Here is a 17,177-nt window from a genome sequence, read left to right on the forward strand (position 1 = left end):
CGCTAGAGGGGGCTCGGCGACCCCCGGCCCGGGCGCGGGGTTCCCGCGGGGCGCGGGCGGTGCCGGTGCCCGGGCGGAGGGGAGGGGAGGGGACGCTCCGTTCCCCGCCACGGACCTGCGGTGCGAGCGCCCGCCCGTCCCCGCCTCCCCGCGCCGCAGTTCCCCCCTCTCCGGCTTGTCCCTCCGGTTCATGTTTTATCGCTCCGAGCTCAAAGAGCGGCCATAAGGGCTGGCCCGGCCCCCTGGGCCGCCCCCGGGGAAGGCGGGCGGGCCCCGCCGCGCAGAGCGGAGGGCCCCGGGGTGCCAGGCATGTGGCGGGGCGGGAGGGCCGCGGCTCTGCGGGCGCCGCCCGCCATCGAGTTCCCTGAGGAGAACCCGGAGCCGCGTTTTGACGGTAAGCGGGGCCGGGGGCGGCCCTGGGGGGCAGCGGGGAGGGCGGCCTTTTGCCCCGGCTCCCCCCGGCTGGCGGGGCGGGCAGGAGCGCGGCGCCGCTGCCTTCCCCTGCACTCTGAGGGTGATGCAAGAGCGGGCAGGCCCTGCCCTGCGGTCGCGGGGCGAGCTCCCCCTCTCCGGGCACGGAGCGCCTCGTCCTCCCCGGGCAGCTGCTTTCCGTGCACGCTTAGAAAAATTAATTGGCTTCCTAATTAGCGTCTTAACCGACTCGCTCAGCGGCAGCTCACGTGGTGCCTCTTTTGTGAGCCAGGGTTGTGGTGAAGCTGTTGTGGGTTGTAGGTTGTTTTGATGTTTAGGTCAATAGGCGTGTACCGAGACCTAAGTTCATTCGTCTGCCTGTCCCCTTCCAGAGTCCGATGTGCCGGCGGAGCTGCGAGTTGCAAACGGGTCGCAAAAGTTCGTGAAGTTCACTTCGACCATCCAAAACCAGCTGCTGCTTGTGTCGCTGCTGGAGCATCTCTGCCACATGTACACGCACAACCCCGTACATTCGAGGTGTTTGTTCCGAAGTTAGTAAGAGTAGTTCCTTCCTGTCTCTTAAACTGCCTTACAGCAATATCCTGTGCAGAACTGCAGTGTAATATCAATACAAAGCTGTAGGTTTCATCCCGTTGGGACAAGAGTAATTCTGTGAAGAGGATGAATAGCCTGAATCAACTTAATTGGGAATGACAGCTTGTCTTATTTTGAAAACAGTAACAGAATATTGCTGCAGATGTAAGGATCAGACAGTTGTAAGGATCATGTGAGTTGCATCATGAGAAGGGCAGCAGTGTAAATTATGTAACTGTTAAATGTGATCTAAAAACAGAAGTAGAAGAGGAATTTAATAAAAATATTTATAAATAATTAGCTGTAGCATAGTCTTCAGTAAGTTTTTCAGAATTGTGTTCTGGGAAAATCCTTTATTTTGCAGTAAAGTCTTTTTCATTCAGGGAGGTCACATCTTTAAGTGTGAAGTGTTACTTTTAAAACCTGTCTTCTTGGTGTGTGACTTACCTTGAGTATTTTGTTCATTTAGGCATAGACTTAATGCATTTGAGAAACAATATCTAAGGTTTTTCTCATTACTGTACATGATTGTAGAAAATAAAATCTGATAGTTCATAGTTAAAATTGAAGCCATTTATAACATCCAGTAACAACAGTGCAGACAACTGTAGAGTTTTTTTTTGTTCTTGAAGTCTGATATAGATGTTTGGCCCTGGGTCTTCATATTTACCAAGCAAAAAAATATTGGGGAAAAAAACCCTACCAAAATTCCTCCTTTTGTGAGAGGAACATTAAAAAACAACCTGGACATCTTCCAAAGTGTGTAGGTGCTTGTGTGTACTTATATATGGAAAATTACGTTCCTCCCTTGGTATAATTTAAACCTATTTCCCAGATAGTACAGATTCTATGAGTAAGAGAAACCCATACTCTAATAGTTTTGTCTGTTTTGTGGTTTTGCCTCGTGTATTCATGTTCTCATGGGTGGGGTTTTCCCACTTCTCTAGTGTGTGTAACTGTCTCGTAAGGCTTGTGTAGCAAAATTCCTGATTCCTTGCTGGTTCACTTCCCATACACTTTATCTCCTTTAAAAGATCAAATAATAGGCTGATTTGTGAAATACTGGTACCAAAGAAACACCTTAAAAAACTTTTATGAGCAGGCTTGTTTTAAGGCCTTGGAAGTCCTAAAACTTTACCTTTTTGTAGCATCTCTGCAGTTGCACCCATCTCCAGCATTTGTTAGGGTTTTTTGTCTGTCACAGTTGTTTTACCCCAGCTTAGAAAGATGAGGTGCTTGGGGTGGTGGTAGAAGGGAGTGACTTCATTCTTTATTATGAGGATGTGCACAAGTCTGTGGGTTTGGATGGGAATCAGAAAATCTTGACGTTACCACTTTTGATTATAAATGAGTCATTTTAATTGATGAACCTGGTTTGAATTTTTTCTTTTCACTGATAAAAATTAGTCCAAAAGTAAAATGTAAGTGAAGGGGTGGATGTTTGTATAATTCATCAGCTGAAATGGGGAAGAAAAGGAGATGCATTTATGACCCTGAAGGGCTTGGCAAATGCAAAGGAATTCTCAGAGAGCAGCTCGACTTTGGATTTAATTAGTTTTTATTGCAAAGAGTACGGAACCAGCATTAGAGTAGGAGGGACCGTTCAGTTTTTCAGATGTGTTACCTTTCCAATAAAGTTTCTCATTTACATGGTCTTATTGGCAGGCTGTATTTAATGTGTCTAACCTTTCTCTGTTCCTTTGTGCAGTACTTCGGCAGGCTTTCACAAGAACGGGGCTGCTCTCTCCTTTTGCCTTCTGTGATGAATTTAGTACTGTAAGACTGCAGCACAATAGAGCCATTACTGAGCTGATGAAAGCAGCTAATCAACAAATACTTAACGGGGTAAGCTTTGTTACAAGTCTTTGGCAACCTCTGCATTAAGGAGCTTTTGTTTGGGGGTTCTTTTAATAATGGATTGAGTTGTTTTAGTAATTACTCAGAGTTGTTTGGGATGGCATGTTCTGGTTCTGTTGGTGCAAACCAAAGTTTTTGAAGCCATCAATATTTTGTACCCTTAAGGAAGTAGTTAAAATGTTTATAAGCACAGGCAAGGTGTTTTAAGTATTGCTACAGCTTTTTTTTGAAAACGGACAGACATCCATTTTCAACTTTAAACTGTTGGTTTTGTTAACACCCTTGTATTTACATTAGTGCAGGGCATAATTTTTGTACTGTGCTTCAGGCTGAATCAGACCAGTTTGCTTCTCTTGCTGCTCGACCTAAGCTAGTTAATTTTGTCTTAAGCACATTTTAGAGCCCTCATTTTATCCTGTTTGCCAGCAGAATTGTGAGAGGGCAGTAATCTCTCTAGTAGAGAGATGTTAACAGATTACCAGCGGGATAATAATACTTTAATTTGGTGAAGCTTTCTCTGCAGCATGTGAATGGCTGTCAGTAACCTCATTTTCTTGTAAGAACATGGTTGTAGTTTCTGTTTTGATTAAGCTGTCTGTGCTGGTGGCACAATAGATCTGTTATTCTTTCTGTATGGCACGTCTTCATGTTGGATTTTGTTGTTTCTTAGGAACTGGATAACAGAGAGCTTCAGGCAATTGGGTATGTATTCAAAGCATGTAGAAATACTAAATTTAACTCCCTCCCTAAAGTTTTGTGTTCCACTCTGAATTTAATTAATACTGCATTTCATATTTTGGTTCTGAAACATAGGAAAAAAAGTAAAAATCTCTCCAAATTTTCAGAATTATCTGATGAAAATTCCTCCTTCAGTACAACTCTTACATTCGGTGCCACCATTCAGGAAAACAAGATTTATCAGGCCTAAATGTAACACAAACATTCTGAATACTTCTGTTAACACGGAAGGTGGGTTTGTAGCACATGTGCACACTCTTGCAGTCTGCTGGTTTTCAAGTATTCACTGAAACAGTGGCTGGTACAGAATGATAATGTCAGTTTTCATAATTGAATAGTATTTCTAGAATGTGTGCACCTTTACCTTACTTACAAGTTGTAATTTAGTTTAATGCAGCCTAACTGTTTCTGATTAGGGAAAAAGAAGTTCACTTTGAAGCACAGACTTCACGATACTTGAATGAATTTGATGAGGTTGCAAGGCTGGGAAAAGGAGGATATGGCAAAGTATACAAGGTATTCTTTACCTCCCATTTATAACTGATCTGTTTATGTCTAGTTTTAATTTGGAATTTAGAGTTACTGCTTTGACTGTAGTGGGTTTTTTGAATAGAAGAGTTGCAAATCTGCACCTTGGAAGGAAGTTGGTGTTTCCTTTTAAAAGATGGTCAGTTGTGGTTAGTTTTCAATTTGTCAGAAGCAGGATATATCAGATGTTTTACTGTGTGTATTCTGACTCTTAAAGTGAATGAAAGCTCCTTATTTCACATGTGAAATATTGTGATATATTAACTTTAAGCAGCCTCAGGAACTGATTACTCTGCACACCCCAATGCTTCAGTTGTGGCTGCTTGAAAAAAATCAGCTTAAAATGAGCATAAGCTGTCCAACCGAATGTTGAAGTGTATTAAATACTTGTAGTGTGTGGCCAGCCTGAGGTTCCCCATGTGGTGCATACCATATGTAAAGGACAGTTGTGGTCTCACATATTTATTGAGAACCTGTTTAAGCACCTTTCAGGACCTATCAGTATTTTCTAATTGATGGAAAGTTAGCTGCAAGGGTATGTATTTCACAGAGGTTGGATTAGATGTTTGCAGTCCTCAAAGAAGACAACAGTACAGTGTCCTTATCTTACCCAGCTGGGGCCTAAACCCAGTTTCATTCTCTGATAGAAGTGAGGCTCCCTATCAATGGAGTGCAGAAATTAATTTTTAGAAAGTAGTAGGTTCTAAAGGATTTAATTAATTAATCTAAACACGTTAACATCTAATTTTGTTCTATTGCTATTGTATTTCAGGTCAGAAACAAGTTAGATGGTCAGTTCTATGCTATTAAAAAAATTAAAATTAAGAAGGCTACAAGAACAGATTGCATGAAGGTATTCTTCTTTCTGTGTTTTGTCCCTGTTGTAACTCCTTGTTGGTTGTAGCTTCTTCTGATGTAATTTATTAATGCAATTAGTATTTCCCAAAACATTAAAAATGTTAATACAATTTTTTATGCATTCTGGGTTTCTAAAGGTTTGACCCTGTCAATGCCTACTTAAAAAATTAAATGAGACGTATTTAAGTCCATTAAAAGAAGCATATTAATTACTTTAATTTGATCATCTCTGCGACCACAAAAATCACAGTTTGTTTTAAAGCTTCCAAATTTTCTCTGTTACTGTAATAATCTTATCTGTTCTTTCTCTGTGAGAAACTGTTATTTTTTTGTTATCTTTTGTGTTTACTAAGCACTCAGAACTGTCACACTGGGGGTTTTTCTGGTCTTTTTAGGTGCTACGAGAAGTTAAAGTGCTGGCTGGGCTGCAGCATCCCAACATTGTAGGCTACCACACTGCTTGGATGGAACAAGTCCAAACAGTCCATCCAAAAGGAAAGTACAGCATATTGTGTAATTCTTGCTTGCATCTTACAACCTCTGTGCTGTTATTTGCAGGAGAGTATGCCTTGTCTGATAAAATAACTATTTTTCCCCCTTGTTAAAACAACCATAGGAAAGGAAAATTAGAGGTGATCGATCACCAGCTCCATATGTGCACTTCAGTCCCTCCTTACCAAATAACTTATCTGTTGCTTAATGGTAGATTTGGAACTGTGGAAGTATTAGCTTGACTTCTGGTAATATATGAGGAGGATTTTAAAGTTGTGTGAAGTTCAGTGCAATGCCATTGCATTAATTTCCATTAAACCTTTTAAGGCAAGAAGTGAGTTGACAAGTGGATGGATACTGGGCAATGAGCCACTTCAGATATTGGGGGGGAAAGTGATGAATAGGAGAAAAAAAAATTAAAAATGTTTTGAAGCTGCAGAGTTGTAGCAAAACTAGAATAAGTCTCCCTCTATGCTTCTCTTGCTATCTCAGAAAAAAAAAACAAACTCCTACTTCGCTTTCCACATAAGAGTTTTTAAATTTGATGAATTGTGTTTCACTGACAGAGGAACCAGGTCTTTTTGTGTATCGGCTCCTGTCTGTAACTGTTGAGAATCTACCTACTTTTGTGTTCATTTTACACCTTCTCAGCCTCTTTTTTCTTCTCTTCAGTTTCTTTGTTCTCAGCTCTCCACATTCCATCCTTTAGTCCCTTTGCAGCCCTAATCCACTGGTCCCTTTCTTGTCCTTTCCCTGAATGCCTTGAGCAGTTAAATCTTTGATCCTCTCTTAGTGGGAGGTTTGGTTGTGCTCTGTATGGCTTTATTGCTTTCCAAGTCAGTGACTTGTTGCCCAGCCAGCTATAACCACAAAAGAAAATGCATAGGAATTTTATAGTAAAACAGGCAAAATTTTTTAACCAATGATCTGGAGAATCTCAAAAGATGCAACTGTTTAGTGCTAGGGATCTGTCACAAGTATTTAGTGGTGATAATGTAAGTACATAATGAGATCTGTAGATGGGGTCTGTGATACTTAGTGATTTTCCTTGTCTTACAAGATTGGTGTTTTTATATTTGCTTCAGTGTGCTAAAAAAACCATCTTGTTCACATAAAAATACCATTTTCATGAAAATTATTTCCCAAATATCAAATGTCTTCAAAACAGCAGCAGCATGATGTGAAGGCTGGGGCCTTGTGGAGCTGCTTCTTTAACTGTGTCATGTAAGCCTTATTTTTAACAGGCTGCCTTTTTAAAGGTGCAATCTAAGTAAATATCTGAGAGCCCAGTACAACCCTTTTAGTGACTTTATTCAACATATATTTTCATTTAAAGAGAAATGAAATACATATTAGGGTTTCTTCTTAGTTGACTTACCAAGCACCTTTTGCAGCAGCAGAAATGCTAATTTTTAGTAAATATATGCATACATTTTTTATTTTATAAAATACCATATTTATCTTTTCATCCAACAGCTAAAACAATAATGGAGTTGCTGCCATTATCTTTGGAGCAAGAGAGTAGCAAGTGAGTATTACAAATGTCAGTGGTAATGTATTTGACTTTAACAGAAGGCTTTTTTTTTAAGTAACGTTAAAAGTCTACAGAATTCAGCATGTGATGCTTTTTGCTTCCAAATTATAACTAAAAGAGTCAGAATTATCTTTGTCAGTGTTTGTCCTCTTGTTGCATAAGCTGAAGATACTTTTGCCTCCTTTGGCTCTCTCAGCTTCTGAGTGCCAGGATGTAGCACTGGGCTTCCAGTTCACTTCAAAGGTTCTGTGCCAGTCAGAAACAATGATTAGTGCTGTGGGGTCATATTGGAGTGATGGGACCTTCTGCTTCCCAGAAGTGTGGTGAGCCCTTCCAATGAGATGGAATTGTGTGAGGAATAGAGTGTAACTTCCTAAATTCAAAGGGCTGGAGGTGCCTCGTGCATGTCCAGTGAATGCTGTGTGCCAGGACTGTCTCTGGGACACAGAGCTGTCTGGGTCAGCTGTCCCAAATCCCTGCTGGGGGAAGGTATTACAGTGGCTGGAACCTGCACTGCCAGTTATGTAATCCTGGAGTTTTATGTGGAGAAGCAGCTGAACTCTTACTTGGGAGTGCAGTTTGCAATTACAAAAAAGAAAAGTTTTCAGTTTGGTGTATGACAAACAGATGAAACTCTGTACTTATTTGAATTTTTCTCCCTTTTTTATTTTCAGTGATCGCTGTCACATTCAGAGTGTGGAAAGTGACAGTTCAATAATCTTTGCTGACCTTACTTCACAAGAGGAGAAGTCCTGTGACAGTACCAGTCTCAGAAATCTGGGGAGTGAATCAGTGCAAAATATAGACGAAAGGAATGCTTTTACAAACAGCAACAGTAAAGAGTCTGTGAAACCAAAGAAATGTGAATTTTCCATACAATTACCAGAGGACTCTGTAAATAATGTTAGCAGTATGTCAAGTGATGTGAAAAATCATTCACCATGGGGACCTCATTCCAGTATGGATCAAGATGCTGGGATGGAAAATCAGTCCTGCACTGAGGAATGCTCCAAGAATGATGTAGCTCTCTGTGGAGAGTTTGAGGTAAATACAGTTCTCTTTAAATATACTTACCTGCTGTCTAATTAAGTGATGTTTGTAAAGCAGTTTGGTAGACAGTGGAATGATTTATAATGATAAATGTGAAAGAGTGAGAGCCAAAAGTTCAGTGGGTAACAAACACCATGACAAGGAAGCTGACCAGAGGAGCTGGCAAAATTCAGCATGTATGAGAAAGTTTCCATGTGTTAGTCATCTTGAGTCATTTTAAAGTACCTACATGAATAAAAAAATACTAGTGCTGCATAAAACAGCCCCATCAAACTTCAGCATTCAGCAATGATGGCTCATGCAGATGTTATTGGTGGAAGTGTCTGTGTGCCATGTGGTGCCCATACAGTGTAGGGGTACATGTGAAAAAGAGAAAAGCAGCTTTGGGCAGGGAATGGCCTGTGCTTATAAAACTCTGTTAGCATTTATACCATGCTGATATGTTTTGTGTAACACAACCAGCTCTGGAATGTTTCAAGCTTCTGCTACAATTTGGAGTTCCCTCTTGCAAGAAATCTGGTTTTAAAGGTGTCTGCTTGAGTTGTCCAGGTTATCAGATGAACTGGTACATTATCAGAAACTAAGCTACATATTCATGGTAAAGATGGTTGGACCAACCTGAACAATTCTATGATTTCATATCAAGAAGTTAATTGTTTGGGTTTTTTTTTCTATTTTATAGTATTTTATACTATCAAGTTGGAATGAACCTCTGTTCAGTATATCTAGAAGTATTTAAACTCCAATTTGAATATTAAAGTATGTATCTGGCAGGTTTGTTAGCTTTTATCATATAACAATTGTTAAAATTTGAGGAACAAAAAAAAAAATCCCCCAAACCAGATAGCATTGTTGCATCTGCTTCTTGAATGCAGTAGTTTAGTAATACTGTACTTGATGTCATTTCAGTGTCTGGTTCTTGAGGGGATTTTTAATAAATATTGGGTTTATTAGCTTTAAAGACAATAACTAAGGAAATACTGTTCATATTACAGTGGCAAAATCATGGCCCATTATTTTTCTCTTAGGTGGAGTATCGTTTGATGCTTTATATACAAATGCAGTTGTGTGAACTGTCCTTGTGGGATTGGATTGTTGACCGTAATAAAAGATGCAACAAGAGAGCAGAGGAAAATTCCAGTAAGATTCATCCCTGTCCTAGACATTTACTTATTCATTGTAAAGCACATAATTACTTGGGGTTTTTTTGGTGGGTTTTTTTGGTCATTGGAAGTCCAGTTGCCTGATTTTATTTTACTTCAGCAGCTCATAATACAGATCTTCATCATGAGTTGCTTTAGTCACTTAATCAAATAGCAGCTTGTACTGAATTTCTGTATGATAGATGTTGGTAAAAGGATTTAAATTCCCAAGTTTTAGACAACTCTTCAAAAAAGAATGACTCTGTGCCTGAGGCATAGTTGTTACCTGGGGAGATCAGTGTCTGGGCAATACTCCTTTTTTGTAATAGTTTTTTTTTTTATTGACAGAATCTACTTTTTTCTCAGCTGTTTTAAGGCTAATTTGTCTGCTGTGGAAAATACAAATACATTATTTGATCCTGACAGGTTACAACAAACTTAAAAGTTTGTTCCCAAGAATCAAAAATGCTATGCAGGCTAATTTGTAGTAGGTCTAAAGGATCTCACATGTACTTTGCCTGAGTCTCAGTGGAGTTCTCAGGCCCTGATACCAAGCAGGCACCAATAACTGTTGACATTTGGAAGAACAAGTCTAATGCTCTTAAAGCATTAGAGACATGTTCCATTCCCTGGGGTGGCTGTATAAAAAAAGCATGTGTGTAACAGATTGTAAAACATGAAGTGCATGATTAATGTTTCATCTTAGTTTTAATCATTATTGAGATAAATCTGTTCTTCTCTTCAGTCATGGAGTCAGGTTTACCAGTGAACTATGGGCTGATTTCCACTAATCTCTCCTGTAGCCATAGGCTTTTAGCCTTTATGAACTAAAAAATGATGTTCCTGATCAGGAAATGACAGAATTATTTAGGGCATTTGCCCTTGCAAAACATCATTTTCACACACTTTCAGGGGTGACAGGAGAGGAAGAGTGAATGTTACCCCAGGTTAGACATGAAGAGAGAGAAATCCAAGTGTGAGTAAATGGTGAGTGCTCAAAGGGGCAACAGACACATTAGATGTGGGTCATCAGAGCAGGAAGACAACGTAGGTTAATAAAACAGTCATGTGAGAAATGATAAAAACAATGAGATGCCCAGGTTTATTAAGGACAGCTACAGCCAGAGGAGATTGGGAATTTCAGAGGGCAGCACAACAGCAGAAGGATTAGGATGCAAAAAGGAAAATCCATATTTAAAATACGCTCATTCTGTTAAAAATTTATTCCACAGCATAAATAAACAGAATTCAACAAGACATACCACCATAAACTTAGATAACACAGTACAATTAGCTGAAATAATGTCAATTGTTTTAAGGTCCATACCAGCTCGTGGATGTCCCCTGGACAATGAAAATTTTTCAACAGTTAGTAGAAGGAGTTTGCTACATCCACAGCATGGGGGTGATGCATCGAGACATTAAAGTAAGTTCATCAAATTATTACTTGAGGTTGAAGAAAACAAAGGTAGCTCACATTATGGGAGAGTGAAAGCAATTTCATATTGCATTGGACATGACCTGGGCTCTTAAGAATTTAGTTGTTACATATGGAAAAATACACTATCTCCTCTAAAGCAGTACCATACTCGATTAAATTGACTTACAAGTGGATTATGATTAAGGTGTGGAAATGTCTGAAGTCCTGGTAGTTGTATAAAGAATTCCAGAATTCCATAGAGTTCCTGTGAGCCTGGTTTTGAGCCAGTGCTCATTGTTTTCACCACACATTCCCCTAATGGTGATTTTGCAGACACCTTGCAGAGACAGTAATTTCTGTGATAATAGTCTTAAGAAAGTCTTTCAGCATGTGAGTTGCTGAGGACAGAGGTCCAGTGGGTGGGTGTCCTGGATCATGTCTTTACTTCAGTGGATATGAGAAGCCCAGGAACTTGTTCAAAAGTGCTGCATCTTTTAAATAGAAGAAACTGCATTGAAGAAATGAAGAGTGGGGATTCACATCTACTTTATACTCCAACAGAAGATCAGCTATTTCCTTTCTGCCCCCTGAGCAAGTGTCTTTCTTTCTAGATACCTCTCATCCCTAGTGGTCCTAAAGCCAAAATACATGAATAGAACTATTTCAGTTTTCCCACTCAGAGCTCTCAAGTCTCTCATAATTTGGCTCTTTTTCATGGCAGCTTTCCAGAACCAAGCAGCACATTGCAGCTGTGCTTATCACACAGGAAAGTGTATTTTGTTTTACATCATGTCTAGCCCAGTGGTGTTTAGTCATCCTTCTGCTACATCACTCTGTCTAATTTCCTGTCTACTCTTGCCTGTTCCTGTTTGACTGCTGTTCTGCAAATTTCCCATTTTTTGCTGGAGAAAAAAAAGTACTTTATCTCTCCAGTAAATCTTTGGGGTTTTCCTGTTTTGCTTTTTTTCCTTTTTTTCCTTCTAGATACATGGTCTTTCAGCCCAAATGGTGTTGCTAACACATAATTTGGTATCAGCAATGACTATTTTTTGTCACTGCTCAAAGTGTTAAATAGTTATCTTGTACTTGTGAAACACTGGATTTTATAGACTTTGAAACAGCTGAAATTTCATAGTTCTTTATATAGATATGTTTTTAAATTGTTCTCTGTCTTGTTTTGTAGCCCAGAAATATCTTTCTACATGGATCAGATCATCAGGTAAAAATAGGTGACTTTGGATTAGCCTGCAAAGACCTCCTTTGGGATGATGCAGACCAGTGGTTTCAGACAGAAAGGGTAAATGGTAAGAGAAAAAAGCTTAATGAGCTTCAGTGTTTATATTAAAATCATTAAGTATTAAACTGTTAAGTGAAAGGGTAACAGCACTAGCTAAGTCTAAATTGACTTTTTTAAAGGACTGACACACACTTCAGGAGTGGGGACTTGCCTCTATGCCTCACCAGAACAACTGCAGGGATCTCACTATGATTTCAAGGTAGGGAGCTTTGGTTTTGTGGGTTTGTTTGGGTTTATTCCTATTAACACATGATAGATAATTGGAATAAATCAAACCTTTCTGTAGGCAAATACATAGTATTTGGTAAATGCATAAATATTCCTCCTACTGTTACTAATGTTTTTGTTGAAACATGGATTTCAACATTGCCTTCTAGTTTACTATTAATGCAAAAATTGTTTTTAATATCATCTTGAGAATATAATATAGGTTTGAATTTGTGTTCCTTTAGTAGTATCACAATACTTTTCCTATCATCATCAAACTTCATTGTTGTGAAACTTTTTCACATCATGACTTTTTAATGAGGAAAATAGCAGTTACCACAGAACTTTCTCTTCACTCCATTCCCAGTCAGACATGTACAGCATGGGTGTTATCCTGCTAGAACTCTTCCAGCCATTTGGAACAGAAATGGAAAGAACAATTGTTCTTACGCATTTAAGGACTGGCCAAATTCCTCAGACTTTCTCCAAGCAATGGCCCACTCAAGCCAAGTATGTGGAACTCCTCACCAGTCAGAGCTCCACAGACAGACCAACTGCTGCTCAGCTTCGGGACAGTGAACTGTTCCACACCACAGATCATGTAAGTGATGCCAGTAACCTCAGCCCTCCCAGGGGAAAGGAAATGCCCTTTGTATCCCTGCCTGGATACAGTTGTTTGAACTTCAGGGTGTGTGATTGAGACTTTTCATGATTACATAGGCCGCTGTATTAATGTTTCTGGTGTCCTTGCAGTGATAAATGGTTATTAACTGTCAGTAACTTTATGAAGACTGGACAGTTGAGATGTATTATTATAGGTCAGAAAAGCTTTTGAAGCTTTTCATCACATCTGCAGAATCGTTTTATCATTTTTCCATTTCCTTGTCCTACTACTTTGTGGACTAATGTGTGGTATCAAGTGTGCAGAGTAGCTGTGGTGCTGCAGCATGTGGCTGTAGTGGATTGTAAATGCAATCCAAACAGATGAGGAAGGCTCTACCCTTGCCTGGCTCCAGCTGAAGTGAACTGACTCTCATTTTCAGGTTATTTCTAACCTACAACAGAAGGTGCGACAGCAAGAGGAAGAAATAGAGAAGCTGAGGGAGAGAATAAGACTCCTTTCTGAAGAGCAAGATGAACACATGAGACTAGGCTCTCCTGTTTGAGTACAGGAAGAACTATTGTATATTGCTAAGTTAAATAAAATGTTTCTTTTTTACATAAAATATTTCAATGCATTTTCATTTTGCTGTCCTTTAAAGGTCTTCTTCCTTCTGCCTTTGTTCAGAAAGCTGTGGTCAAGAGAAAGGATTCATGTTGCACAGGAGAAATTAAGAGCACAGCTTGTACTTACACAGGACTAATTTACACATCTTAAAATCATTTAACAAACACACATGTTATGCATCAGGTACAAAAGAGGAAGGTCACACTCAAAAGGCAGCTGTAGTGTTTTTATTGACTTCAGAATTCCGTCCAAGTGCGGAACATAAATACAGAGCCCAGAAAGGACTCACACACTACAGCAGGCCTGAGGTGGAACAAGATTAAAATGACACCCGTCTGAGGAGCACAGGCTCACTTGAGCAGCTTCATCACAGAGCTGAAAGGTGCCAGGTTCTCACAGGACTTCATCCACTTCTGCACGTTGGCGGGGGCGGCGTTGGCAGTGCCCGTGTGCTGCAGGGCACACCAGGCCACCACGTCTGCCACCGACAGCTCGCTGCCCACCAGCCACGAGCTCTTGCCCAGGGCAGCGTTCATGGAGCGCAGCACTGCTCCCCTCTCCTTGCTGCTGCCCTCCTGCAGCTGGAAGATGGCCGTGTCCACCCAGCTGTCGATCAGGGTTGAGGTAACTGCGTTGTACTTGGGGCCAAACAGGGAAAAGAGGAAGCGAGCGATGTTCCCTTCTCCTTCTATGGGGCACATTGTTTGGATGCTGAACTTCATCTGGGGCTTTGGAACTGAAATTAACACAAGGAAAAAAAAAAAGTTACATAGAATGGCAAATCCATGAGGTATTTTACTTGTGATGCCAGCAACACTGTTAACATCATGAGCCTGACGAACAGTTTTCAGCCTTCTAGGATAAAGAGATCACTTCTTGAAAACTTGAGCCAAATCTCCCACTTAATTTCTATTCTAGCTACCTTATTTGTAGAAAGTGAAAACCACAAAAATACCCTGTGGGTACAAACAACCCTGTCAATGCCATATGCATATTAACAGCTGTAACTACAAACCAGAATCTTTCTCTGTGCTGTCACTGTTCACAGCCAGGAAAAGAGAGCAAAAATGTTACCTGCACTACATATCCACCTCGTGCCAGCACAAAGACACCAAGGCAGCTGGTGGCGAGGTTTTACAGCACAAGTTTCATTTTCTCACCTACTGTACAATATTGGTCTACAAATTTCATTCTTACCATCTTTCCAAATCAGAGTAAAGCCCAACTGATACTCATGACGTGGCTGCTTCTTAGTCTGCTCTCCAAAGCATTTCAGGAGGTTTTCTGGCACACTTTTCACTGATGAATGTGTGTGGACAGCTGATAATATTTTGTACCGTTCACAAAGCAGACTGTGTAGCACTAACAAGGACAGTGGAGGTTGGGAAGGATTTGCATTGATGACAACATCTTTCAGGGCACCATAATCCTGAATGGAAAGTAAAACATTCAGCAAAGCCACATTCCAGATCATACTTGTAAGTAGTGCTTTCATTTGACACCAAAATGTACATAGCCATGTATGTCTATATCAAATTGTAATGATATTCAAGTAAATCAATTCAAGTTTGGACATTTAAAACTTGTTTAAACCTTTAAACATCTTTCTTCCTCAACACATAATTCAAGGACATGGCTGAGGTAAATTCTAGTCCAATCTGAAGCCAAAGTTAAAACTCCCAGTTTAGTAACAAACAAGAAACCAGCTGTTGTAATGTCAAAATTAACAGTTCTAGCTTGCAATTGTATCCAAATGAGCATATATAGGATTAGTACTTCTAAATGTTGGTATCTATAATCTGGATGTACAAAATGAAATGGTAGTTGTAGGTTATCTGCAAGGATACAAGAGAACATTCAGTTCTGAGTGTCCCAGGTTTTAATGCCAGCCTTCCAGCCCTGAAAACTGAGTGTTGAGAAAGTACCTACCAATGTACCTGCCCAACCAAACTTACCTTTCCGAGCATCAAATCTAAATCTCCTCCATTTGCTGTCAAAGGAGAGAATTCATCACTTTGAATGATATTTGTTACATCAAAGTCAGCATCTGGGGTTTGTATCATCTTTGAGAGCCCATCCACAGCACTCTTCAGTTCGTACAACCGCTTGAGAATCTCTTCCTGGCGGGACTCGAGAGCTTGAAGTGATGGGTCAACCTCTTCCTAGAGGAGAGAGAAAAACAAGGCCACATAAATGCTCACTCAGCTCAGTGTCAAAATCATCCATGGCTCACTTGACAAGAAGTTTTGAAAGACTTCAAGCACATTCAAATAACCAGAACATCGCCAATGTCACGGGCTTGCATCTCTTGTCAGTATGACTGTGGTATGATGGGTTACTTAATCAATCTCTGAAATCCTCCTGCTTAACATATTTTTAAAGCATTAACTACAGCAAACTCCATAACGTAGTAAAAATCAGACCACAAACACAGAACTTAAAAGCTGGCAGTGAAGTGTTGAATGAAAACTGAAAAAAGGAAGTTTAAGTTAGCTTGTCAGGATCTCTTCAGCCCAGAAGAGCAGATGGGTAAGTTTGTGCTGAGGCTGCCAAACAAGGACACTTTTGACAATTCAGGCAGTTAATAAAAGTAAAAAACTCTGAATGGTGTATTGTATGAAATCACTTTATGTAGTCATTCTTTGTTTCAGAGAATATAGAGGAAAAAAGACCACGGGCTTTGTTACATATTAATACCAATACAGCTTATTGTTATCTCAATTACATCAGAAGCCTCTTACCTTACAACCTCCTTTAAAAGATGAAAAATGTATTCCTGTGGGAGGTTTTAAGTCTACAAACTTAGACTAACGTTAAAGAAAAATCTTTATGTAATCCATTTCTAAGTGTCCTGAATAAGGATTATGAAACCCAACCTATAATGCAAACTACTACTTTCAGCCTAACAGATAGATAGCAAATATGATATCCAAGTAGAATCTTTATACCCACTTAACAGTCTCAAAGACAAGACAAGGAAAGGCCTCTTAAGTGACCATTATTTAACTAGTACACAATTTCTTGAAGTGAAAACCACTCTGAGAAGAGACAGGTAGGTAACAGCTTGCTGTTGGAATGGGAAGGCATCTTAGTAATCGTTCCAGTGAAGTTCTGCCCAAGTCTACTCGTGCTCAGTATCTCCACCCGGGGGAGGGCACAGCAAGTCCTCACTGAAAACATGTGATGCCATCGAGCTAAAACCGGGCACGAGCGGCCCGGGAGAATTCAGAGCATTCCCGGCACTAGAGAGAGACTGTGATCAGCTAGACCGATGTATGGCAGGATTTCGGATGTTTTCCTTATTTAAGAAAGAAGCAGCTGAAACTCGAAATGGAGGGTGTGGAGCTGGGTGAAGAAAAGGGGCAGAGCCAGCGGAGCGATGATGCAGCAGAGGAAGGAGGCCGGACCGCCGGGCGGGCAGGGAGCAGGGCACGGCCATCGGGCACAGAAACCCAGACGGGGACGCGAGAGCCCAGAAAAGCCAAGCTGACAACCACCGAAAGCTTTAAAAACATTACAGAGAAGCTCCTGAAATCGCTGAGCTTATTTAACCCCGGGACGAGCCGCTGGCGGCGGGGAGCCGGCGCCGCAGGGCCGAGCGGCGCGGGCCGCGGCCCGAGCACATCCTTCCACGCGTCCCCCCCGGCGCTCCCCCGCTCGTTACCTGCGGGGCGGCGGTGCCGGGGGCGCGGTGCAGGTTGGGCAGGCGGTACATGCAGGTGGGCAGGTGCCCCGGCGGCAGCTCCGCGCTCTGCAGCGGCCGCACCTTGTACATCGTGCGCATGGCGGCCCCCGCCTGCCCCGCGCCCGCGCCCGCCGCC

The 17,177-nt window shown here is 41.0% G+C and overlaps 2 protein-coding genes across 3 annotated transcripts; one reads left to right on the forward strand and one right to left on the reverse strand.

Moving 5' to 3' along the window:
• The first annotated feature begins 272 nt into the window (after window positions 1–272).
• Window positions 273–13,372, forward strand: EIF2AK1 (eukaryotic translation initiation factor 2 alpha kinase 1). Of its 2 annotated transcripts, none has more exons than XR_004359901.1 (15): window positions 273–394; window positions 804–962; window positions 2,714–2,850; window positions 3,533–3,564; window positions 4,017–4,116; window positions 4,901–4,981; window positions 5,382–5,481; window positions 6,955–7,006; window positions 7,687–8,056; window positions 9,091–9,202; window positions 10,524–10,630; window positions 11,808–11,928; window positions 12,041–12,120; window positions 12,500–12,729; window positions 13,172–13,282. XR_004359901.1 is itself a non-coding variant. In XM_032704030.1 (15 exons), exons 1-15 carry the CDS (start codon window positions 310–312, stop codon window positions 13,292–13,294), a joined length of 1,893 nt encoding a protein of 630 aa, XP_032559921.1. In that variant the 5' UTR covers window positions 275–309; the 3' UTR covers window positions 13,295–13,372. The 2 variants fall into 2 exon arrangements, 1 of the variants encoding a protein (XP_032559921.1); XM_032704030.1 differs by having other exon boundaries at window positions 275–394; window positions 12,496–12,729; window positions 13,172–13,372.
• A 106-nt stretch (window positions 13,373–13,478) lies between these two features.
• Window positions 13,479–17,172, reverse strand: AIMP2 (aminoacyl tRNA synthetase complex interacting multifunctional protein 2). The gene is made up of 4 exons (XM_032704036.1): window positions 17,021–17,172; window positions 15,312–15,518; window positions 14,554–14,785; window positions 13,479–14,092 (listed from the first exon to the last, which is right to left on the reverse strand). Exons 1-4 carry the CDS (start codon window positions 17,138–17,140, stop codon window positions 13,707–13,709), a joined length of 945 nt encoding a protein of 314 aa, XP_032559927.1. The 5' UTR covers window positions 17,141–17,172; the 3' UTR covers window positions 13,479–13,706.
• Window positions 17,173–17,177: the final 5 nt, after the last annotated feature.

This window comes from Chiroxiphia lanceolata, chromosome 16 (assembly GCF_009829145.1).
Source record: "Chiroxiphia lanceolata isolate bChiLan1 chromosome 16, bChiLan1.pri, whole genome shotgun sequence".
Lineage (NCBI taxonomy): Eukaryota > Metazoa > Chordata > Aves > Passeriformes > Pipridae > Chiroxiphia > Chiroxiphia lanceolata.

Excerpts from the sequence above, each read along its gene's own strand:
- EIF2AK1 (XM_032704030.1), top strand. The coding sequence starts at position 310 with ATGTGGCGGGGCGGGAGGGCCGCGGCTCTGCGGGCGCCGCCCGCCATC. Across the intron at positions 4,982-5,381 it reads CAAGAACAGATTGCATGAAG|GTGCTACGAGAAGTTAAAGT; the intron begins GTATTCTTCTTT and ends TGGTCTTTTTAG. Across the intron at positions 8,057-9,090 it reads CTCTCTGTGGAGAGTTTGAG|GTGGAGTATCGTTTGATGCT; the intron begins GTAAATACAGTT and ends TTTTTCTCTTAG.
- AIMP2 (XM_032704036.1), bottom strand. The coding sequence starts at position 17,140 with ATGCGCACGATGTACAAGGTGCGGCCGCTGCAGAGCGCGGAGCTGCCG. Across the intron at positions 15,519-17,020 it reads CCGGCACCGCCGCCCCGCAG|GAAGAGGTTGACCCATCACT; the intron begins GTAACGAGCGGG and ends TCTCTCCTCTAG. Across the intron at positions 14,093-14,553 it reads TACTCTGATTTGGAAAGATG|TTCCAAAGCCCCAGATGAAG; the intron begins GTAAGAATGAAA and ends TGTTAATTTCAG.